A 22156-nucleotide genomic window follows, 5' to 3' on the forward strand; every position below is an offset into this window, starting at 1 on the left:
GAGTGTATGAAAATGCAAAATATTCTGATAGGATAAAAGCATGTGCGCAATAAGCGTATGTAGTTAAATGAGACACCAGGAAGGAATGGTGGCAGCGAGAAACTCTCAAGTCCATAGAGCGACGAATAGCGAATAATATATCATTACTCATTTTAATTGTCCCATCATAAAGAAGGCACTGCGACATATTCCTTTCGAGCGTTACTTGGGCGAACGTGAGTCGCCGCCTAAACGTCTACGCTGTTCTTGGGTCAACGTGCTGCGTATCTTATATATTTGAGGAAAACAATTCATTGATGCTGAGAACGTAATACAAGAGCAGACAATGGTTTTAGTATAGTAATCATGTACTCGCGTCTTTCTTTCCCCCCCCTTTTCAACCCCCCCAATTCTGATTTTTTTCTTCTCGTCAGTTGGGAGGAAAGAAGGGAGGGCCCAAGCATACAATATGAGGATAATAAGGGAGCAGAGCAGGCAAGAAAAAAAATTGTAAAAGGGGGTTCGAAAAGAAAAAGGAAGAAGAGGAGAAAAAGAAAGAAGACGTAAAACAGCGTTTCAAATTTCAAGTTAAGGCTTGTACAACAGGGCAACTGGTTAGAAACCGAAGACAGAGAGACACAATGTTTCGAGAGTTTAAGAAGAGTGCGCCAACCTCTCCCCAACATCTTTGCCACAAAATTTCCTTTCCCCCCATTTCCCCAGTTTATCCGTGGTGAACGGGCTTGTTCACCTGATTGCTTAGCCACTCCAGACCCTCGTACAGACCGTCTCCCGACGTAGCGCAGGTGGATTGGATGTACTGTTTGCGACGATATATTAGTTATTTGCACATGAGAGAAGATGAACGGGAGATGTGGAGAAGGGTGGGAAAGGGGGAGAGGGGACGCAGAAAAGAGAAAAGCAAACTTACCCAGTCACGGTTCCGCAAGCTGTTAAGGCCGAGCTTGTTGGTAATCTCAGCAGCGTTCATGGCGTTCTGTTCAGAATGGCATTAGTTGGAGATATTCTTCTTCAAAGATCCGATAGGGTTATTTATCGGAATCGTTGATACTTACGGGCAAATCTTGCTTGTTGGCAAAGACCAAGAGTCTAGCATCCCGGAGCTCATCCTCGTTCAACATCCGCTGCAGCTCCTCACGAGCCTCAGATATCCGGTCTCGGTCGTTGCTGTCAACGACGAAGATGATACCCTGCGTGTTCTGGAAGTAGTGTCTCCAGAGAGGACGGATCTTGTCCTGTCCACCAACGTCCCAGACGGTAAATTGGATGTTCTTGTACTCGACAGTCTCCACGTTGAAGCCTAAATTCGCACAAAAAAAGGGAGCAATCCGTCAGTCAAATTTGTCGAAAAGATGAATCAAATTCGGTAGATATGGATTCGAACGGACCGATAGTGGGAATGGTGGTGACGATCTCGCCAAGCTTCAGCTTGTAGAGAATGGTGGTCTTTCCGGCCGCGTCCAAACCAACCATCAATATTCTCATCTCCTTCTTCGCGAACAGCTCCTTGAGCATCTTCGAAAGGTACATGCCCATTTTGGCTAGTGTTTAAGTGGGTGATGTGCGACAGGCGCGATAGTAAAAGGCAGAAGTCTGCTACAGCTCGGGGAAGGCTGGTGTATGAGCGGTCAAGCGCACACCAGATACGAAAATGCTACTGTCAAACGGCCATTGTCAGCACAAGGTTATCGATGAAATAAGAAAAAGTCATCCATGAAGAGATGTTGGCGGGTTAATGATGATGTCGGACTGAGATGGAACGGGGGTAGAAAGATAGGACCCTGGGAGTGCGCGTGTCCGGGGAAAAAGGCGACGACGATGATCACACGAGCTGGTTCGCAGGGCGTAGCACCAACATACAAAAGGCAAGAAAATGAATGACAGGATTCCAAACGGCTGGCTGAATTGCTATATGAGAGTTTACACTTACATGGGGGTTGGAGGTGCAAAGCAACCGATGGTTGTGGATCAGGCTTGATGGGTGAGGTAAGTCGGTCTGACGGGTTGAGGACAGAATGTCGGCTCTGTGGAATTTTTGGCCTGGAACGCCCCCTAAAGTCACCTGATAAGGTTAGGCGACTTAGCAAGGTATTGCGACAACAGGTAGTAATATAAAGGTGCCGATTAATTGCGCAAATTGGAAGGCGGTATTCAACCTAATTCGTAATAAGAAGGCAAGAATAATGCTCAATTGATTCGAAGATATAAGTCTATTTCACACTTGTAATCGGAAGAAGTCGAGATACCAGCTGACGACCTCTCCGGACTCTCGAGGGTGCTGCACTGGACATCTGTCTTTTATCCCCAAATTAGCTAGAGTAAGGGGCGAGGGGGCCACCCAAGCTGCCGCCTAGCTGATAAAACTCGCCTGCAGGCCTGAAAGAAATCTGCGTCTTTGGCACATATGGTTTAGCGAAAGATACCCATTGCGGAATCATCGGCCCCTAATTTATCATTTCCAAATTTAGGCAAATTACGACCATTATATAAAAGTGGAGCCGTATATGTTTCCATCTCCACAGTTGTACGTAGTATAGCTCTGTCACACATAAACAAACACCATCATGCTGTGATCTCATGTCTATCCGTGTATCTTCTTCTTTGGTCGAAAGGTACGCCTGTAGACTTCTGCAATGCTCTGGCTGAAGGGTTTGTATATCGTCTTCCCTTCAACTGTGCCACTGAGCATCCCAAAAACAACAAGAGACAGAACTGACAATGCCATGATCACGGAGAAGCTAGCCCAGTAGGTCGTTGCGGTGTATTCGCTCTGTAAATCCGGAATTTGGACCTGAAAATGGTTTTTCCCAAGTAAGTATGCCGCTGTTGGGATAAGTATGAACGTTTCGGAGCAAAAGAAAAACTTACTGAAAAGTATGCAGTCATAAGACTAACAGGCATGAATAGCATAGCAACTTTAGATAAAAGAATTGTTATTCTGGTCAGTCTTTCCACTGAGAAAGATTCTTTGATGGCTATCAAGTTGAAATTCTGTTTTGATCTTAGTAACCATTGATGTTCATGGAAACTTGCCAACTAACCATGAGCACCAAGGATTCTTTCTCCTCCAAGCATTCCTGAATCTCGCTCAGCGCATAAAGTCCAATCCGATCTTTGAGTCGCTCAAATCGGACAATAGCTGCCTGGCTCAAAGGCGCCCCCAGAAACCCGTCCGTTTCAGGTGCTTCGACGTCTGAGAATATCCGATGCATATGTCGGCGCGTAATTGCCTCGATTTTAGGCTTCAATCCATGTGTTGACTGAGGTTCAGTATAGTCCATTTGGTTGAATGTTGCCGGTCGTTGCTTCTCAAGGACTCTATCAATGATGAGCTCGTAACTTCGATAAATACGCTTGAGAACGCCCAGTTGGCGCCCAATATGGTGCAATCTGTCAATCTGTCTAAGTTCGGGTTTATCAAGCATTTGCTCTCGCTGCAATTCGTAATAAGCATTGAGCTTCTAACCAATGTAGATGACTTACCAGTTTATCCAGTTCCGCGGCATATTGATGACCTGTTCTCACCACAAGGGAATAACTTGTATACCAATCATCGAAAAGGTAGTAAAGCAGTAAACTTGGCGCGTCCGTGTTGTTTGTTGCTGCGGACACGCCCTCAGGGTAGTTTTGCGGCGTGTGCGGCCCTTTTCTGATAGGCAAAAGCGTGATTGGGTTCGGCATATCACTTTCATCGGTAGCTCTGGACAACTGACCAAAGACTATGAGAAGATTGCGGCGAATCGCGCGAATTGCTGATTTTCGGGCTTTGCTCTGACAATGATTCCCAGGAAATGGATCCTCATGAACCGAGATTACCGTGCCTTTTGGGGAGGAAAGTTAAATCGTAAGTTTTGGAAGGCCTGGGAAGCAAATTTTACTCACCGTCATCGCAAATTATTAGCCAGCTCCATACCCTTTTCCCATCGGGCACGTCGAGACGGCTCCGTTCCTTATCGTCTGTATTTGATAAGTCGATGTGAACGTTGTAGAGTGAGTTGAACCCCAAACACATATCTGCCATACCGTCAGCGATGCAAGGAAGGCGAAAGATGTTGTTTCCAAACTTACAACTCCGTCCCCAGTCCACTGAAGAATAATGCCATACTTCATCCACTAAATGGTAGTGATTAAGGTCAAGACGAAGCGCTGATGTCTCTGCGGATTTTCGCTCCGTCATCTGGATGCCAACCTCGGCATCTGTTACATAACTAGACGCAGTTTTCCGTACAGTGTCGTCTTTCGACGTTCGATGGTAAAACCGACGCTTCCGCTCGGCTATGACCATTGGCATGGGTTTGAGCGGATCTGAGCACATCAGGCCGAGAAGACGCGGTGAGAATCCATAGTATAAAGCTATTGCCTTCGCTCAAACGGTCAATGAAAAGAAATCGAGTTCAATCTGGGAATGAAATACCTGAACGACATCCTTCTGGAGATTTGGGGCCCAAATATTGCTTTGAAGATATGAGATTTTAGGCACAGGCTCGATGATAATTAAGAAACTTACATCCATCGTGTTCCGAGAGAAGGAGGTCTCTAAAAGAATATGAGCCAAGCTCTGAATGGATTGTTCCAGCGCTCATCTTTTAAGAATTAGGAGACGCGGTACCTTCGTCTTGAGAAGTCCAATAAAATCATGAGATTGTAAGTTGAATGCCGCCCAAGCTTCTTCAGTGCTGAAGTCTATCACAAAATTACGGCTGTCTGCATCGTTGACCAGCTCTTCATATTTCCCAAACACTGTTTTATCATCGAAATTGTGGAACTGCCGGAAGAGATTTGGCACGCCGGTTTGCTTGTAGTACGGATGTCGTGTCTCTTGCGGGGAAGTGTAATCTTTGACCATTTCGCTCAGATTCAATAAAGACAACTTCGCTGAAACTGCTCCTCAAAAAAATCATCCTGCCGCTTTATGTAGCAAGGGAACATAGGGAAATATGCGGGATACAATATTTGTGGCGATGCGATAGTTCGTGCATGCGCCTACGCGCAGCTGAGCGCTTCCGAAGCGTGTGACAAGTCCACAGGCTGCAATACACCTCTCATCCCTGGTCGAATCCGATGACGCTTGATAGCTAGAGACATGACTCAAACAGATAACGAAAATAACTTTTGGTCCTGATAAATAGTATTTGCGAATGCTCTGTAAAAAAAGAAAAAACCTTCTTGGAATGAATCAATACAGTTTAAATCAATCATCGATTCGAAAGAAAATACATGGCAGGAATATGGCGAACGATTCGGTACATCATCTGAGCGTCGTATCACTTCCCAAGACATGTGAGGAAGGATCGCTACAACAATTGACCGAGCAATACAAAGGCTTTCGCCTTAGTTCTCTGAAATTGGAGCCTCAAGCTTTCGCTTCAACGTTTCAAAGAGAAAGTACCTTCTCGCAAGATGTCTGGAGGTCACGCATCTTGAACCCTCTCGCGAGGACATTTGTCTGTTTCAGCGGCAGAACGGGAGAGAATGATCAAAGTCACGAGCCCGGCAATGTTTTGCGCGCCCCTTGGCTCGGCCTCATTGTCTTACTCGGACCGATAGATTTAAGCAACAAATCTTCGACGACGACAACGTCACCTTGGACTGCATTAGGCACAAGGGTTTCTTCGGTCGAGGACATTGAGATCACGAAGAGCCAAACAACAAATAACTATCATCTTAATGGGCTTTTCACCATGCCGGCAGCACGTCGTCTCGGAGTCGGATTAAAGCTAATCCAGGCCGCTCAACATGCTGCCCTGCGCCAAGCGAAGGACATGCGCAAAATCACTGCAAAGATCACGGTCATGGTTTATTCCCAGAATAAACCAGCAAGGTTGTTATATGAAAAGTCTGGATTTAAAATTTCTGAGACGAATGCTCATTCGAGAAATGAAACATTATCAGATGGAAAGGCTGTCTTAACCATGGAGTGGCTTGGGTTGGCGGCAGAGACAACCCCCGCAGATCTAGGAGAATTTCCTCAATAGTGTATATATTTCGAGGTGTTCATAGATCGATACAAGCACAGATGTCTCCGAATTTGAAGGGCATAGAGATAAACCCTGGAAATAATCTTCACCAATATTTGTCCGATTTGCTGCATCTAAACTGTTGACACCTGAGCCATTTGGCAAGATCATGATTGAGCGGCAACGGGCGGCGGGCAACAAGCCTCGCTTGAGGGTTGAGCCCCTCGGTTAATGTTAGCGCACAAATGTAGTCTGTGGCAACCTTGAGATGCGAGTCGATCTCGAATTTATCGACGACGTTGCGCGCCAATCCTCACCAAAAGAATTAGATATTCTCTTGGAAGACTGTCACCATCATGTCTAAAATCACAGTCGGTATGTTCGTTTATCAATTCAGCGATGTGGAATCGCCATGCTGATCGGTTTTGTCAACAGCCGGAGTGCGCCAGAACGTCCAGGCTCTTTTGGACTACTCTCTCAATGAGAAGAAGAGAAACTTCCTCGAGACCGTCGAGCTTCAGATCGGTCTGAAGAACTATGACCCCCAGCGTGACAAGCGTTTCTCCGGTACCGTCAAGCTGCCCCAGGTCCCCCGCCCTGGTATGACCGTCTGGTACGTGGCCCCCCCTCGCTGCTTAAAAGAAATCCGCAGCGCAAAAGTTTGCGATGGACAGGGAACAAATTGGCTGACTGGTGGAAAATTAAGCATTCTTGGTGACCAGCACGACATTGACCGTGCCAAGCACCATGGTATTGATGCCATGTCCGCGGATGACTTGAAGAAGCTCAACAAGAACAAGAAGCTCATCAAGAAGCTTGCTCGCAAGTACGATGCCTTCATCTCTTCTGAGGGTCTTCTGAGACAGATTCCCCGTCTCTTGGGTCCCGGTCTCTCCAAGGGTAAGTCTATACATATGCGCATAAAGATATGATATATCTAACTTATATTAGCTGGTAAATTTCCTACCCCTGTCTCCCACGGTGAGGATCTTGCCGCCAAGATCACCGAGGTCAAGTCCACCATCAAGTTCCAGCTCAAGAAGGTTCTTTGCATGGGTGTCGCCGTCGGAAACGTTGGCATGACTGAGGACCAGCTTATCGGAAACATTATGCTTTCCATCAACTACCTCGTCAGCTTGCTCAAGAAGGGCTGGCAGAACGTTGGCAGCCTTACCATCAAGGCCTCCATGTCTCCTCCCAAGCGTCTCTACTAAGCGTAGAGCATGCAGGAGCACTGGGTTCTTTTTGGTATTAGGCTTGCGGCGCGCTGGGTCGTTTAAGTAGTCCATACATTGGTACTTATAGTTGCGGTCGCTATTCCAAATCCAATGAAAAATAATTGAAATCACTTGGTCGATGCTTAATGCAAATCAAGAGCGTGATTCGTGAATATACACGTAAATTTATTGTTGCCGATTGCCTCGATAAATAGTACAAACATCAGAACAATGGAACATTTTTTTGGCTCCGCAAACCCAAACACAGATTCGTGCGGCTTTTGGTGCTACAAAACTCCTGTTAAGGCTTTACAACTCGAACAATGCTGCGCAACAGTGCGGACCGGGTAAATTTTCAGATTCGAGTCGTTTCCAACTAGCAAAATAATTCATAGTTTTTCATTATGCATGTAGGGTTCATCCCACAGCTCCGATCCATAGACATGGAATCCACGCAGCTGATAGGTTGACGAACACCTGGTGGTCACTCAAGGGGGCCGGGAACGGAAGGAAACCCATCTGATTTAAATCGGAATGACCCTCAGCAAGCCGCCGTAGCGGAGCCCCCATAAGGTTATTTAGATATAACCTCTACTGATGATGGGGAGAAAAGAAGGACATGGAGAGAGGATGAATTTATACCAGGAAATTTTCCTAAGCGAGAGAAAGTCTTGGCGCGTTTGCTCTCTCGTCAAACAACTTCGACGAGACGGCCCCACTCAAGCCCCATCTTAGTACGGAGTACTCCGTACGTTGGTCAAGAATCTCCAGATTGACTGGCGTTTGATAAGATATGCAGACGTTAACGAATTAAACAGAGCACATGCGAATCGAGCCAAAGACCTTCATGCTCTTACCTATGTAATACTTAGGAAATTGCCCTTTCAAGCTCTCACGCGGCTAGGGGGAAATCACAAAATTTACATTGTTTCGAATTAGGTAAAATTTTCGCTACGCAGGAACATGACTACTAAATTTGGCCTCACAAGGAAGCCACGGGGATTCGCAGTTTACAACCAAAGCACCATAAAACATTGCAGCCATTCTCCGCGATGTGATCCGGCAACGAGAGCTGTTCCCGGTAAGGTCTGGTCCGAAATGGTAATGTACACTTAGTGTTGAACGGAGAAGAACGTTCTCAAACATGTTGACTGGATCCATCTCTCTTTCATTTTCATCTATCCAAAGGCTTTTTGCGGTAGCCTCAGCTTCAAAAAATTCGAATTGGCTTCTTTGTATCTCTCTGATGACGGCTCCCATCCTGCTGAGGTACAGGCCCTGAAGGACTACTACGAGTACAAAACATCGCCTTCTGAGGCAGCATACGCGATCACACGACCCATTGAAAACTGTTTACCGCATGGCGAATCTGATGATCCGGAGGGAAATGATCCGCGCAAACTCAGTTGTCGCCTCTGGTCTCTGTTCTATTCTCCCACATTTGTGTTCGTCATTGTATATGAATCCATCACACCACATATGTCCAAACGAACCGAGATGGCGCCAAAGAGGCTCTGGGCCATCGGGAAAATTTGGAGGTTCGGGCAGATTTTGGACAGCCGCAAGTAGTTGGATCAAGCTTGGTATCTTCACAGATGGTCATTCAAGAAGGGGCAGTGGCAGCATAACCATAAAGACTATAGGAGTCGAAGTGGAAGTTTTAGTAAGGATGGCAGCAATCGTGAGGCACGCGCACAACGATGTGCAAGACTTGTCAAGAGCGCATATACCGAGGCACAGATGGTAGCAGCGGGAGTCGGTGGGTTTACCATCGATTTTGCCTATCGGTGTATTGCAAATGCTCTGGAGAGGGACGAAGCTGGATATTGAGGTGTCCGTGGCAGAGGCTTTGTTGACTATCATGACCCCCAGGTTGCTGGAGGGGGCGCTCAAGAGAGAAAGATCTTGGGCGTTGGAGACCAACAGAGACGGGAAAGGGTTATGGAAAGACTTCGACAAGGAAGAACAAGGCATGATGAGCCATGAAAAGTGGCTCTTTTGGATGGGGAGGCTGAGACATCTTGCCGGTATGAGTTCAAATGAAGTTGAAAGCTCGGCGGAGAGAAAATGAGATGCTGGAAGCAGCTAGTGAAGAAACCCGTGGCCAAATTATACCGGGTCTACAAATGCAACATAGAGGTCTTCCTAGTTTTCTTCATTGAGGTAATGCTATTGCAATTACCCAATATATAGAAATGTATACTGACAGGAATTCGTTATTCGATCAAATCAAATTGCAATTACTTTTCTTAGATCTTCTGGAACAGGGTCTGGATTTCTGGAACAATCTGTATCTGTTTTGCTACTTGCTTGAGCAGTTCAAAATTGAGTTCATTGTTGGAGCGGAAAATAATACAATGCCTGATTAGGCCATTCGCCTCCTGAAAGGGAAGTTTACAGCTCGCGAAAGTAATTTTCGTATCCAGACCCAATTTGTTTTTTGACGTCATCACGATTCGCGCATAAATTCAGCTCCGATAACGCTGTCATTAAGCCATCATTATACAGCCTAGTAATTATTGCGTATATCCCTTTTCGAGAAATTAATTTTGCCCTTCGGTTTATGCATCAAGACATTCCTGCTTTATAACAGCTTGTCGGATTGTTTCCAACTGGAGCGAACTACAATTGTTTACTTAGACGGGGTCAATCGAACTCCTCAACGTTTCTACTTCCCTGCTCACACATCAATTGAAGATGGATTTTCTACGACCGTACTCTATAAATGTTCCCGAGCAAGAAATACAATACCTGAAACAGAAATTATCACTTACTCGCTTCCCCGATGAGCTTGACGAGGCGGCATGGAGCTACGGAGCCCCTCTAGCTGATGTCAAGAGGCTTGTTTCCCATTGGAGAGACAGCTTTGACTGGAAGAGTCAAGAGTCCCAATTAAATAAACTCCCTCAATTTACAACGGCAATCAATATTGAAAATTTGGGGACTTGGATGTCCATTTTGTATACCAAAAGAGTGAAGTCGAGGAAGCCATTCCACTTATCTTTTGTCATGGCTGTTAGGGCACTTCATTTCTATAGCTCCTCTACCATCCTGTTTGAGTCGAATATGAATTGAAATCCTAGAGTGAAAGTCTGATCAAGTCGCAGGGCCTGGGAGCTTCATAGAGGTTGCAAAAATCCTCAAACCGTTGGCCAAAGGCAGTACAAATGCTCCAGCATTCCACGTTATCGCCCCGTCACTGCCAAATTTTGGCTTCTCAGAAGGTGTTAAAAAGAAAGGTTTCGGGCTCGAGCAATATGCTGAGACTTGTCATAAGCTCATGTTGAGTCTGGGTTATTCTGAGTATGGTGAGTTCTTCCATAATTCCGCCACCATGACGTTTCTAATGATTCAAAAAAGTCACTCAAGGAGGAGATTGGGGATTCTACATCACTCGAACAATGGGTCGCCTCTTTCCAGACAATTGCAAGGTTTCTCATATCAATCTGATCGTCGCGTCGCCTCCTTCTTTCACAACCAACCCACTAATAGCCTGCAACATATCGTTACACCTTACTCGGAGAGAGAAAGGGTGGGACTCTCACGTACTATGCGATTTAACAATGAAGATTCGGGATATATGTTCGAACAGGGCACGAAGCCACAGACACTAGGATACTCTTTACACGATAGCCCTGTGGGGCTGCTTGCATGGATATTCGAGAAACTGCATGACTGGACGGATAATTATCCGTGGACCGATGATGAGATTTTGACCTGGATATCCATTTATTGGTTTTCTCGCGCTGGTCCCGCGGCCAGTCTGCGCATTTACTATGAAGCAAAACACGACCAATCGCATTCGCGCGTGAAGACAACTCAGTGGATCTCACATGTGAAGCTTGGAGTAGCTTATCTGCCTAGGGAGATTATCATCGCTCCAAAAGCATGGGCAAGGTGTCTGGGTCCGGTGATCTACCAAAGCGAGAGTGATACTGGTGGCCATTTTTGCTCGTGGGAGAAGCCGAACATTATCATAGATGATCTCCGGAGTATGCTCGGAAATGATGGCGTTGCATATAGATCGATTCGGGGTAGAAGTGGGTATGATAAGGTCGACAGCAGGTTGTGATATCCGACTTTCAGCTGCTCTACTGACCTAGCGGCTTTCAATCAGCCGTCGCAGCCGAGATTATTGTGCTTCAATTTTTATTATTGTTGTTTCCAAGGGGATAGCTCAAAGCTGAATGTCAGCCAAAACTGATCCCTTTCACATGCAAATATATTGGCATTAATGACGTGCCCAGCCGCCAGAGGTTTTTATAGGTGCCTGATTAGGGCTGGATTGACCGGTATGCACCACGTGATAGACTCAGCCTCAATGCTTTTCAGGGTCGATTTTTGCGCCGACAAAACCATCCATACTTACCTACCTAGAGATCCATTGAATCCTAATCGTCTTGTATCAGCGAGCTTGCTGACAAATAAATTTTTACCGCATGCTCTGCGGTAGTGTGGTCAGCAGCTTCTTAGGTACTAGCCACACCCTTCGAGGTTAAGGAAGATATTGCTTCTCATAGGGTCAAAGATTTAGCAGCGCATTCTACCCACACAGCATGCACTTGTATCTAGTGGACTTTTCAATGCACCTTTAGATACACGTCTGTCCGTCTGTTTGAGTCACTTATTTCCCGATCATCGACACCATGCTGTGTTCAAGGCAAAATCTGAGTGATAAAGTTATGATGACGTATTGAATGGCTGTGTATCTTTGAACTCGGACATCTCTCGGCCGAGTAAACAAATTTATAGTTTACCAGCCGTCACAATCGGATGGAACGGTTCAAGATCAAACATGAAACGATGAGCGATGAGATTAATTGCGGACATGGTCTCCGGAATTTATTCGCGCTGGCCGTTGTCGCTGTCTCATCTATATCGCACAGGATAGTTCCTTTACAGAGGGCACGTCGCAGAGGCTAGCTCCGTCTTTGGGGCGATCTGCATGTGCAAGTACCCGTCCCACATGCTGGGTGGGGGGGAGGATGATGTGTCAAAGTGGTAGCTGGATGGAACCTGAAGAAGAAAGGAATCACTTGGGGGATTCAACACTTGTCCTTGAAACCTCGACTGGAAAAGGGTCCGGGACAGCAACGGGGTTCTCGTACGAGTAGAACTTGCTCGTGGGAAGTTGGAAATCGAACACTAATTTACTCTACAAGCCCAGCTAGCCTATCTCTGACTGGCGTGGCCCGAACCCCACATGTCTGGCGGGAGAGCGACGGAGCGCTTTTCGTTGTGGGTCCGTTAGTCCGGGGCAGGGAATCACCCCGGAGGTTGGAAACACGGATGTCGGCGAGGGGGGATGATGTTAATTGCAGTCAATTGTTTCCCTTTTGAGATGGCCATTGGGGACCTTTTTGCTCGATTTATGTGGCTACTACTAACCGCGACCACTTGACAAGGAGGTAGAGTCATCATGGCGAAGATCCTTTCATCCTGAATCTTAGACTCTGCAGCACCCTTCAGTCTGTTTTGCCATCCGATTCCGGAGCTGCGACAAAGTAGTTCCGATTTGAGGCGCAAGAGACAAAAGCACGCGTATATGAGGGATCTCGTGCAGGTTTTATGAGCAAAAGGTTGAGCCGAGGCATGTCGGATTTTTCCGTTGCTCGTTTCGTCTGTCTCTCAACGGGGACAAGACCGAGAAGGGAAACGCGTGTGATTCTCCATTCAATGGGGAAAGTAAGCGGAGAGCCGCTTTAGGAGAGCCAAGTGCTTTTGAAGAGAGTGAGCCTTAATGCCTAAGGTATTAATGGTAATTACTGGGACTGTGAAATTGCAATCCTCAGTAAGAGACGGTATCCTAGGCACATGCATAAGGGCGGAAAATACAGCTGCGCACCCTGAGGATATGTAAGAAAGTAAATACTGAGTAGGCAGGGCGGGGGGTCGTTGGCTGCCAAGGTTCGCACGACAACCATAAGGAATGCAGCAAGGAAGGTTTTGTGAGATAATCCAAGCCCGCATGACCGCACCCTAGTCCCTGAGGCATTATAGGCTGGAAGAGGGTTCATTTCATCGATCAACATGTGGGGCCCGAGTCTACCCGAGTGCATGTAGCTGCGACAAACATGGTTGGGTTGGAAGGGGCGGAAAACGAGGAAAGCTGCAGGAAGCACGATGATGCTGAATACGTACCTTAGGTAACTAAGGTCAGGTAGGTGACACTGATGATTACAGCATTACAGTAAAGGGGATGGGTGACGAAGATGATGATGATGACGATGCAGCATCAGGGTTGCGGGCTTACCTAATAATATTAATCCAGCTTTTCTTCCTTTCTTACCCCAGACAAGAATCAGCGCGTCACGACCCGGCGACTTTTCGAAGAGGGAAGACTCCGCCCCAAAAGAATTGGCCTAGAGAGTCCCCGCTAAGACGAGCAGGTGCGGCCGTTCCTCACCCATCCCACCCCTCCATTCACACCTTACCAAAAGAATCCCCCCTCCTAGGCCGTAATCCGACGCCATGCTCGCGTTTCCGTGCACGATTCCCCACAATTCCAAGGAGAAACACTCACTGGCCGCCCGGACCTTGTTCGTGACCTTTGAGCCGAACCTTCGCAGGAACCTCGTGCAGGGGGAACCGGAAAGGCAAAAGAGGAACCACACACGACGCTTAGAATACACATGACAACGGTTAGAGCAATTAGCCCCGGCCGGGCCAAGGGTCCTCACTTTCCCACCTTGCCCTTTCGAAGCCACGGACAATGAGTTCTCGCCCTCAGCAACTCTAAGCGCCGATTTGGTACTTAAACAATGCCGGGGCCCGATTCCAGACGTAATCTTCTCTGTCATTTGCATGTGTGCGTGCTCATCTTGTCGTGCATACGTTGAATCTACTCAATCTTTGCTCGGAAAAAAACAATGAGAGGAATGGACATGGTTTGCACGTAAAGCAAGCAAGGCAAACCTAACCAACAGAAAGGATTTGAACATTTCTACCGTTGCTGTCATCGTCGACATGGCTGCCCTATCTGCCTCGGAACTGCAAGAACGGAAAAAGATGAAGAAGCGGAATGCATCGACTGCAGGTCTCTCAACCAACCCAAATCGGATTGTAAAGAGACGTGCCTCCAAAGCGTGTCAGTGTTGCCGCGCACGCAAAGTACGATGCAACGTTGTTGAACATGGCGCACCCTGCACCAATTGCAGGTTGGATGAAGTTGAATGTATTGTGGCCGAGAGTAAACGCCGCAAGTAAGCTGGTTTCCGACTTGGGTGGCCATCGGCAACACCCTTGCGGGTCAATGACTGATATACTAATATCCATTTTATAGGAAGTTTTGGGATAAGTCGGAGGCGAAACCCACCAGTTCCCCAGAGGGGTCAGTAAATGGATCATTTCGAAGTGCTTCTGAATCGTTTCCCGTATGCATGGAAGCTAGTAGTGTCTCTCCTCGCTCATCGACACATATGTCTTTTGATACCGATCGAAACCAGGGCCAGCATGTACCTCATCTGCTATGTTAGCCACCTTTTTCTCTTCATTACGATTGGCGTCATTATGTCTTCCTAATGAACTAAAGCACTGACTTTTCTGTAGATCAGACTCGACAGCAACGGCTGAGCCTGCAAGAACAAAATCTAGAAATTCCGATGAATGGTCCAGTGACATCTTCAGGATCAGTTCCTCGTGCAACGTCATTTGCCGCTCCTGATCCCGTTTTTGAGGATGTTTTCGGCCCGCAGCTACAGTTTACTAGCCCTCCCTCTGGATCTTCCCTACCCAATTACATCAAACCGTTTCCGCCAAGAGTGGATGCGGATGATATTCAGTATCTGCAAACCAAGGGAGCCCTCGTCATCCCTGACACGCCGTTGCGCGATGCGCTTCTGAGAAGTTATTTCGAATACGTCCATGGATATATGCCATTGCTCGATATTCACGAGTTTCTCGGTGCTTTGGATCCGGCTGGATTTCAGGGGAAATCTAAGCTTAGCCTCCTTCTATTCCAAGCAGTGATGTTTGCTGGTACCGCATTTGTAGACATGGATTTTCTGCTTGCGGCAGGATTTTCGTCACGAAAAGCTGCAAGGAAATCATTCTTCCAGAGAGCAAGGGTACGAAGCACGTGTAGATATTCCAATTTGCAACGTTGGATTTGCTAATCTTTTTACAGCTACTGTACGATTTCGATTACGAGACGGACCGATTACCTCTCACTCAAGCTCTACTTCTCATGACCTACTGGTATGAGACGCCGGATGACCAAAAGGACACTTGGCATTGGATGGGCTTGGCAATTTCCATGTCCCATACCCTTGGGTTGCACCGCAATCATACCCGATCAAAATTGGACCCTAAAAAGAAAAGCCTCTACAAGAGAATATGGTGGTCCTGCTTTATGAGAGATCGTTTAGTTGCAATTGGTATGAGACGGCCTACGCGGATAAAGCACGATGATTACGATGTATCGATGCTCTCGCTCGACGATTTCAATTTTGCACCTCTCCCTACCTGGTTTTGCCAGGCCGCACCAGAGTGCTCTCTCGCGGTGGATACGGAGAAGCAGCGACAGCTTGCCACAATGTGCATTGAAAAGGCAAAGCTGTGTCTCTGCATCAGTCATGTCCTTGGAACGCAATACTCTGTATTGAATGGACACCAATCTGTACAATATGAATCTGGAACTTCCAGATCGACAATCATGCTATTCCCCAAGAAACTTGATCCGGAAACGCAGGAGGTTCGCGTCTGTGACATGGAACTCAAGGGCTGGCAAAAGAATTTGCCCGAGGCTGCCAAGTACCGATCGCCAGCTGTGGATTACCTACCTCCTGGAGAACGCCCTCTGGTACTGCATCGCGCGCTTCTACATATGATTTATTATACTACTGTAAGTGCGCTGCACCGGCCTCAAGTTCTCCCATCGGGACCCTCTGGGGCTCCGACACGACCGGAAGTTTCTCGGTTTCAAGACGATTCCCGGAGAAAGGTTCGAATGTCGGCAACGGAGATTACTCGAGTCGCTGGCGAACTTTATGCACTGGACCTTGTACGATACTTGCCCACCACTGGAGTTACAGTCCTGCTACCTGCGGTGATTATACATCTTCTTGATATCAAATCCTTGGACGAACCGACTCGGCGCGTAAGCTTGCAAGGCTTCTACCAGTGCATGCAGGTCCTGCGCCAACTTCGAGATAATTATGCAGCTGCGGAATTTTCTACAATGTTCCTTGAGGCCGCCGTTCGAAAGGCCGATATCCAGCTAGCGCCTGGATCAGGTAGTTCACAGAAGCTATCGCAACGTGCAAATTTGGGGAAGCTAGTCAAGGCTGGGAAAACGGCAATATCGGTTGCTTCCCAGGCGGCGAATCTTACTCTTACGCCGCCTCCAGAAGTATCTAATGGTGTTTCGGACCGCGTTGATCCTGAGTCTGTTTCAGCTTTTGCGTCGGATGCGGAACAGCATGCCACCCACGATAGTATGGCGGGAGAGGTTGAATTTGTTCTCTCGTCCACTCCTCCGTCATCCGAGCACTTGGACAATGAGCGCCTGTCGGGTGAGAAGCCGACTTTTCAGCCTCGTTTTGATAACTGTTTAGCTGGTTCCGAGTTCACTCCCGCGCCACTCATGGCGAATACGGCCACGTTGTTCGATAATGAAGTGGATGGAGATTTTGAATCACTTCTTGACCTTGATCATGGAACTAATTCCTTGTTTCACGGCACCGATTCCTCTGCTATACACGGCGAGAGCAGTGGATTTACATTTGACATGGATTGGATGAACGATATTCAACCAAATTCGACTGATGGTTTTGACGGCATTGTGCTTGCCGTTTAGCGTCGGCTGGCGTCGTGCGGTCTTATTGTCTCTTTGGTTTATTTAATTTTTTTTTTTTTTAACTTCGATCATTTCGGCTGCAATTCGATAGCTCGGCCCAGGGTGGGCATGTGATATTATACTCAAAGTATCTTGGGGGGCGGGTATTGGGGGCGTACACGCGACTGATTACTTGAACTGGCGTCTTTGGCGGCTTTGGGGTTGGCATTTTCGGGCATTATTGCACGTCATTTATTAGGATGGGGTCGTATACTGAGTACTTGCGCAGTGTCAGTTGTCTTGTCTCACATGGACAGGTGGGGTTCGTGCCCCCGATTGCTTGTGTGGCTGAATGGGCTTTGGTCTTTTTCACGCAGTAGATGCACAATGATACAGCTCAGCGTGGTAAAATAAAAGCGGAATTCTTCAAGCAAATACTTCTTCCTCTTTGGTCCATTACTGATTTGTGTTTGAATATCATTTGTCGCTGTTTGAGACCCTTTATCTAGGAATGCTTGATACGGCGACAGATGCGTGACAATAATGATTGCAAATGGGCCGAAGTGTTTTTGGAGTTGATTTTGGCGTGTCATGAAGCTGATAGCTGAGCCTCGTGATCGAATCTCGAGCTTTGGTTGGTTGACGGAGGTAGCAAAGCAGACACACCCGAAGATCTCGCATATTCCCCAGTGCCGGCCAACCTTGTCCCCTTGGTCCACCAGCATGGGTTGTGCATAGAAATGTGCATAAACTAGGATTCACACGACCATAACTAGCCAAAGGGAGCTCAACTCGGCGCCCTTGAGGACCCTGCTGGTTGCGCCAAATTTGATCCTTTTTCTGCAACTTGTGGGCAAGTGATCTTTTAAACGTTTGATTAATTAATCTTCGGTCAAGGAAGAGCTCTTTATATACATCTTCCCTGGTGCATCCTTTTCTACTTGCTGAATGTCGACCACTTTGGAGTGAAGATTACCAGCTTCCCTTGTCTTTATACCAGAACTCCCTTGTGCTGGAACCCTTTGCGGAGTTGCCCTCGTGCCGTGCGACTTGGGGCAGAATTTTCTCGTATCGGGCTTACTGTAACTTAGCTTCGTTGCGTGCTATTAGTTACTGTTTGCATCCGACGCCGGCCCGCGTGGGGAGCTAGAGGTCTCGCGACACCAAAATTCAGCGGCACGTACCAAAGTGACGTTTTGAGTCGATTCGAGCTGTCTCAAGACCGAGAAGACCGAGCAGCTGCAGAGCCAACAACACTGGCAACGATCGACTACCCATAGACGCAAAGAGGGTCATTTGGAGCACTTGAAAACGCCGCACGTTTCGCTGCCAAGCCCGCACGGACAACGTTCCGACGCAGTCCACTCAATACGGGGCCACAAAAGGCTCTGTAATCGAGAAAAGGAGCGAAAGAGAGCGCGGACGGAAGAACGCACGCGCTTGGACCTTCATCAACTTCTTATTTGCTGGCCAGTTTGTGCAAATACAGTTTGCGATAAACGCGGTAGGAAATTCATCTCTGCCGATCGCGATAATCGTTTACGGCCACGGAGGGTCCCCGAATCGTTCGAGCCTTTGGAAAATAGGCAAAGAAAATCGAGCGACCCGGGATAGGAAGATCAGCGGAGAAATCATTATGCTAGTGCTGAGACGGTAGAAGCGGAATTATCTGGCAGAATTTGGTTTTCTCATTTCATTTTCTCCGTCTCTTTTTTGAGCTGGACGGCTCATCGGGCATTATGAGATTGCAGCTATTGCTGGCGCTGGTCGCCGCGGTGGGAAGTGGTAGGACATGGGGTCTCCAGGTAAATGCGGCTCCAGCGGAGACCCAGAATGAATTACGAGGACATGAGCATGACGAAGGCACGTCAAACGCACAGCTGGATGTGGACCAAGAACTGGGGAGCCTTGCGCAGCAGCCGCTCTTGCGGCAGGACAGGAGACCTACTGTCCAAAGAAAGAAACCGTTGACGGGAAAGTTTTTGCATATTACAGGTACTGAACTTCTTCAAGAAATTTTGCCGAATACGCATGTTTACTGACTTTTCAAAGACTTCCACCCTGATCCGTTCTACAAGGTCCACTCGTCATCCGAAAAAGGCGATTCTTGTCACAAAAATGATGGTCAAATTGGCTTCTATGGCGCCGAGAAAACCGATTGCGACTCGCCCATCTCGCTCGTGAACGCGACGTTCAACTGGATTTCGGAAAACATCAAAGACGAGATTGACTTTATCGTCTGGACGGGCGACTCTGCGAGGCACGACAATGACGAAGATATACCACGAAACACGGCCCAGGTCGAGGGACAGAATCAATTTCTCGTGGACAAGTTCGTTGAAGTCTTTGGCAAGTCGAAAGACCCAAATGACCGCGACCCGCTCAATAATTTCATCGTTCCGATCATACCCACTTATGGTAACAACGATATATTGCCACACAACATTATGACCGAAGGACCCAATCACTGGACCAAAGAATATTTAAAAATCTGGAGGAAATTCATTCCTGAGGAACAGCGCCATCAATTTGAAAAGGGCGGCTGGTTCTTTGTCGAGGCCATTCCCAACAAGCTTGCCGTTTTCAGCTTGAACACCCTGTGAGTTAATACTCCATCTTCAACATTTTCATCTCCAGCTTACCTATGCTAATACCTACCAGCTACTTCTTCACATCCAACAGTGCCGTTGACGGATGTGCCAAAAAGTCCGAGCCAGGGTATCAGCAGATGGAATGGCTCCGAATTCAATTGCAATTCCTCCGAATCCGCGGCATGAAAGCCATCTTGATCGGACACGTTCCTCCCGCGCGGACCGACAGCAAAACTAGCTGGGACGAATCATGCTGGCAAAAATACTCCCTCTGGCTACGACAATATCGAGACGTGGTGGTCGGTTCGATCTACGGCCATATGAACATTGACCATTTCATTCTGCAAGACTTTGACGACATTGAGATTGGGCCCCACGGCACTACCGGTGGTGCCAAGTCAATCGACGCCCGAGTAGCTATGGATGACCACCTCACCGTGCAGTCTTCCGCAGACTACTTGCTCGAGCTACGAGACGACTGGTCTGACCTGCCAAAGCCACCAGAAGTCACCGCACTCGAAGAGTACGGCGACCCTGAGCTGTCCGTGGAGCAGATCCAGGCCCGTCTGAGAAGAAAGAAGAAGAGAAAGGGCCACAAGAGCAGGAAACAGAAATTCTTCGAAAAAGTCGGCGGCGAATTCGCCGAACGATACAGCTTGTCCCTTGTCTCTCCCAGCATCGTGCCGAATTACTTCCCCACCTTGAGAATAATCGAGTATAACGTTACTGGTCTCGAATCCTCTTCTTCTTCCATCTTTCCTTTGGAATCCGATATTTTCCCGACCCACCATCCTGCCGGCCTCGACGAGCTCGAAACCCAGCAACAAGAGCAACAAGAGTCCGACTCACTCTGGACATCCAAAAAGAAGAGAAAAGGCCGCAAAGGCAAAAAGGACAAACTCATCGTCCCTGATCCCCCCTCGAAATCCGCCCCGCCGGGTCCTGCTTATTCCCCACAGACGTTGTCTTGGCTGGGATATACCCAATACTTTGCCAATCTGACAGACATCAACAACGAGACCGACGCTCTTGACATCGCCCTTGATGATCATCAAGACGCAGATGATGGGCATGTCCAGAGTCAAAAGAAGGATAAAAAACAGAAACCCCACCCCAAGGAATTCAATTTCCAGGTCGAATATTCCACGTTCAATGACTCCATTTACAAACTCAAGGACATGACCGTCATGAGCTACCTCAAGCTTGCCCAGCGTATTGGGCAGTCAAGGCCCACTTCGGACGAGGATTCGTGGGACGCGCAAGAGCTTGAGCCTGATCACGCGGAGGATGAAAGCGATGATGAAAAGGAGGACGATGACCAGGACGAGGAGGAAGAGGCCAGTGCGAACAAGTCTCGCAAGAGAAAAGGCAAAGGCAAAGGCAAGTCCTCCAATGGGAAAAGTGACAAGCGGCTAGCCAGCAGGAGGAGGAGAAGAAAGGGACAAAAGATTGCAAATAAAGTCTGGTATACTTTTGTCCGGAGAGCATATGTCGATACCAAGGCCGAACAGGACCTGCATGACAACTTTGGAGAACCACTCTGAGCCACAATCTATATCCTCGTTGCTCATGTCTGTCCTCTATAGTGTTTATATTTCATCTTGCCACGTACATAATTATGAATCTATCCGTTTAATTCTTGCTTGGGTTGATATATGGGCATTCACATTGTTAATAATATTTCAAACTCACAACGCCAGGGTAGTCCAAAATACATACTGTGCTCTTCAAAATATTTTGCCATGAGCTTTCCATCCGCTGAGTTGTGTCAAACGCTGTCCAGGCGAAAAAGAAAATGATACTTCGTCCAATAGGAGCAGAACAAAAAAATCCAAAAAAAATTCGCCGTCGCGAAGAGGATTCGAACCTCTGCGGCCGAAGCCATATGATCTCGTACTAAGCCGATTCTAGTCATACCCAATAACCACTCTGGCATCGCGACGAAAAGAAACCCCTTTCGCTTAAGGCACACCTGGCGAGATATACCAGATGTGAAAAGCTCGGAGGAAAAAAGGCGAATTAACAAACGTCGCGAAGAGGATTCGAACCTCTGCGGCCGAAGCCATATGATTTCTAGTCATACCCAATAACCACTCTGGCATCGCGACTTGATTTGTTGAACACGGACTGCTTATTATATTCTATGTACCAAGCCCTCACCCCCCTGCCCTTCAAATTATACCCTTGCCATTTGTTGGCATCTTGATGACTTGTCTGCGTGGTTGTGTTACGGGCGAAGCATGGAGTATTGGGCTGTAGTTTTTTTCTTATACCATGAATGAATCTATCGTTTTCTTTTACTTGAAATGAAATGTTTTATTTGAGTAATGAGGCATTTGGATTTTGTGGTAAAATACTCAAAGTTGATTGGATTGTGTATGCGATGGAACTAGGTTTATTTGGTATTTAAATTGTGGATAAGAAAATTCCAAAAAAAAAAGGGAAAAAATAACAAGAAAAATATATGCTGGAGATATCAAATTAAGTAATCTCAAACCAGTATTTGTCCTTGTTCAGAGAGTTGACTGCCAGATTTGATTTAATGATTTTCAAGGTCGAATAGTGATCGACGAGGTCGAATAGTGCCAACAGTGCATGATGAAGCTCAATGTTACC

The 22156-nt window shown here is 47.3% G+C and overlaps 8 protein-coding genes and 2 non-coding genes across 10 annotated transcripts; 6 read left to right on the top strand and 4 right to left on the bottom strand.

Moving 5' to 3' along the window:
• Positions 1-703: 703 nt before the first annotated feature.
• On the bottom strand, positions 704-1536 carry L228DRAFT_226295 (ADP-ribosylation factor; the record flags this gene model as incomplete). Its single annotated transcript, XM_018330415.1, has 4 exons — positions 704-799; positions 911-976; positions 1056-1300; positions 1389-1536. The coding sequence occupies 4 exons, from the start codon at positions 1534-1536 to the stop codon at positions 704-706; spliced, it is 555 nt and encodes a 184-aa protein (XP_018192049.1).
• Positions 1537-2550: 1014 nt separating this feature from the next.
• L228DRAFT_279684 (hypothetical protein) lies at positions 2551-4846 on the bottom strand (the record flags this gene model as incomplete). Its single annotated transcript, XM_018335708.1, has 9 exons — positions 2551-2791; positions 2869-2991; positions 3042-3434; positions 3484-3821; positions 3883-4014; positions 4069-4360; positions 4415-4454; positions 4508-4536; positions 4610-4846. The coding sequence occupies 9 exons, from the start codon at positions 4844-4846 to the stop codon at positions 2582-2584; spliced, it is 1794 nt and encodes a 597-aa protein (XP_018192050.1). The 3' UTR covers positions 2551-2581.
• Positions 4847-5498: 652 nt separating this feature from the next.
• L228DRAFT_242972 (hypothetical protein) lies at positions 5499-6053 on the top strand. The gene has a single exon (XM_018331571.1). It carries the CDS (start codon positions 5682-5684, stop codon positions 5973-5975), a length of 294 nt encoding a protein of 97 aa, XP_018192051.1. The 5' UTR covers positions 5499-5681; the 3' UTR covers positions 5976-6053.
• A 179-nt stretch (positions 6054-6232) lies between these two features.
• Positions 6233-7313, top strand: L228DRAFT_242973 (putative 60S ribosomal protein L10A). The gene is made up of 4 exons (XM_018331572.1): positions 6233-6332; positions 6393-6570; positions 6664-6857; positions 6909-7313. The coding sequence occupies exons 1-4, from the start codon at positions 6314-6316 to the stop codon at positions 7169-7171; spliced, it is 654 nt and encodes a 217-aa protein (XP_018192052.1). The 5' UTR covers positions 6233-6313; the 3' UTR covers positions 7172-7313.
• Positions 7314-9685: 2372 nt separating this feature from the next.
• L228DRAFT_254884 (epoxide hydrolase 1) lies at positions 9686-11345 on the top strand. The gene is made up of 4 exons (XM_018333857.1): positions 9686-10189; positions 10266-10482; positions 10535-10631; positions 10667-11345. Exons 1-4 carry the CDS (start codon positions 9872-9874, stop codon positions 11244-11246), a joined length of 1212 nt encoding a protein of 403 aa, XP_018192053.1. The 5' UTR covers positions 9686-9871; the 3' UTR covers positions 11247-11345.
• Positions 11346-13259: 1914 nt separating this feature from the next.
• L228DRAFT_13715 (hypothetical protein) lies at positions 13260-13931 on the top strand. The gene has a single exon (XM_018329140.1). It carries the CDS (start codon positions 13374-13376, stop codon positions 13719-13721), a length of 348 nt encoding a protein of 115 aa, XP_018192054.1. The 5' UTR covers positions 13260-13373; the 3' UTR covers positions 13722-13931.
• Positions 13932-14140: 209 nt separating this feature from the next.
• On the top strand, positions 14141-16970 carry L228DRAFT_264886 (hypothetical protein; the record flags this gene model as incomplete). The annotated part of the gene is made up of 4 exons (XM_018334629.1): positions 14141-14376; positions 14457-14644; positions 14723-15240; positions 15300-16970. The coding sequence occupies 4 exons, from the start codon at positions 14141-14143 to the stop codon at positions 16968-16970; spliced, it is 2613 nt and encodes an 870-aa protein (XP_018192055.1).
• Positions 16971-18688: 1718 nt separating this feature from the next.
• On the top strand, positions 18689-21084 carry L228DRAFT_264887 (Endopolyphosphatase; the record flags this gene model as incomplete). The annotated part of the gene is made up of 3 exons (XM_018334630.1): positions 18689-18944; positions 19002-19548; positions 19611-21084. 3 exons carry the CDS (start codon positions 18689-18691, stop codon positions 21082-21084), a joined length of 2277 nt encoding a protein of 758 aa, XP_018192056.1.
• Positions 21085-21386: 302 nt separating this feature from the next.
• Positions 21387-21482, bottom strand: L228DRAFT_t13. Its single transcript has one exon. It is a non-coding gene; the product is annotated as a tRNA-Ser (tRNA).
• Positions 21483-21567: 85 nt separating this feature from the next.
• Positions 21568-21648, bottom strand: L228DRAFT_t12. The gene has a single exon. It is a non-coding gene; the product is annotated as a tRNA-Ser (tRNA).
• Between the last annotated feature and the right edge of the window lie 508 nt (positions 21649-22156).

The sequence above is a fragment of the Xylona heveae genome (assembly GCF_001619985.1).
Source record: "Xylona heveae TC161 unplaced genomic scaffold L228scaffold_1, whole genome shotgun sequence".
In the NCBI taxonomy this organism is placed as follows: Eukaryota; Fungi; Ascomycota; class Xylonomycetes; order Xylonales; family Xylonaceae; genus Xylona; species Xylona heveae.

What these genes read in the sequence shown, in the direction of transcription:
- L228DRAFT_242972 (XM_018331571.1), top strand. Translation starts at nt 5,682, where the DNA reads ATGCCGGCAGCACGTCGTCTCGGAGTCGGATTAAAGCTAATCCAGGCC.
- L228DRAFT_242973 (XM_018331572.1), top strand. An exon ending in CGCCCTGGTATGACCGTCTG is followed by an intron (nt 6,571 to 6,663) that starts GTACGTGGCCCC and finishes TGGAAAATTAAG; the next exon opens with CATTCTTGGTGACCAGCACG. An exon ending in GGGTCCCGGTCTCTCCAAGG is followed by an intron (nt 6,858 to 6,908) that starts GTAAGTCTATAC and finishes AACTTATATTAG; the next exon opens with CTGGTAAATTTCCTACCCCT.
- L228DRAFT_254884 (XM_018333857.1), top strand. Translation starts at nt 9,872, where the DNA reads ATGGATTTTCTACGACCGTACTCTATAAATGTTCCCGAGCAAGAAATA. An exon ending in TCTGGGTTATTCTGAGTATG is followed by an intron (nt 10,483 to 10,534) that starts GTGAGTTCTTCC and finishes GATTCAAAAAAG; the next exon opens with TCACTCAAGGAGGAGATTGG. An exon ending in CATATCAATCTGATCGTCGC is followed by an intron (nt 10,632 to 10,666) that starts GTCGCCTCCTTC and finishes ACCCACTAATAG; the next exon opens with CCTGCAACATATCGTTACAC.
- L228DRAFT_13715 (XM_018329140.1), top strand. Translation starts at nt 13,374, where the DNA reads ATGGGTGACGAAGATGATGATGATGACGATGCAGCATCAGGGTTGCGG.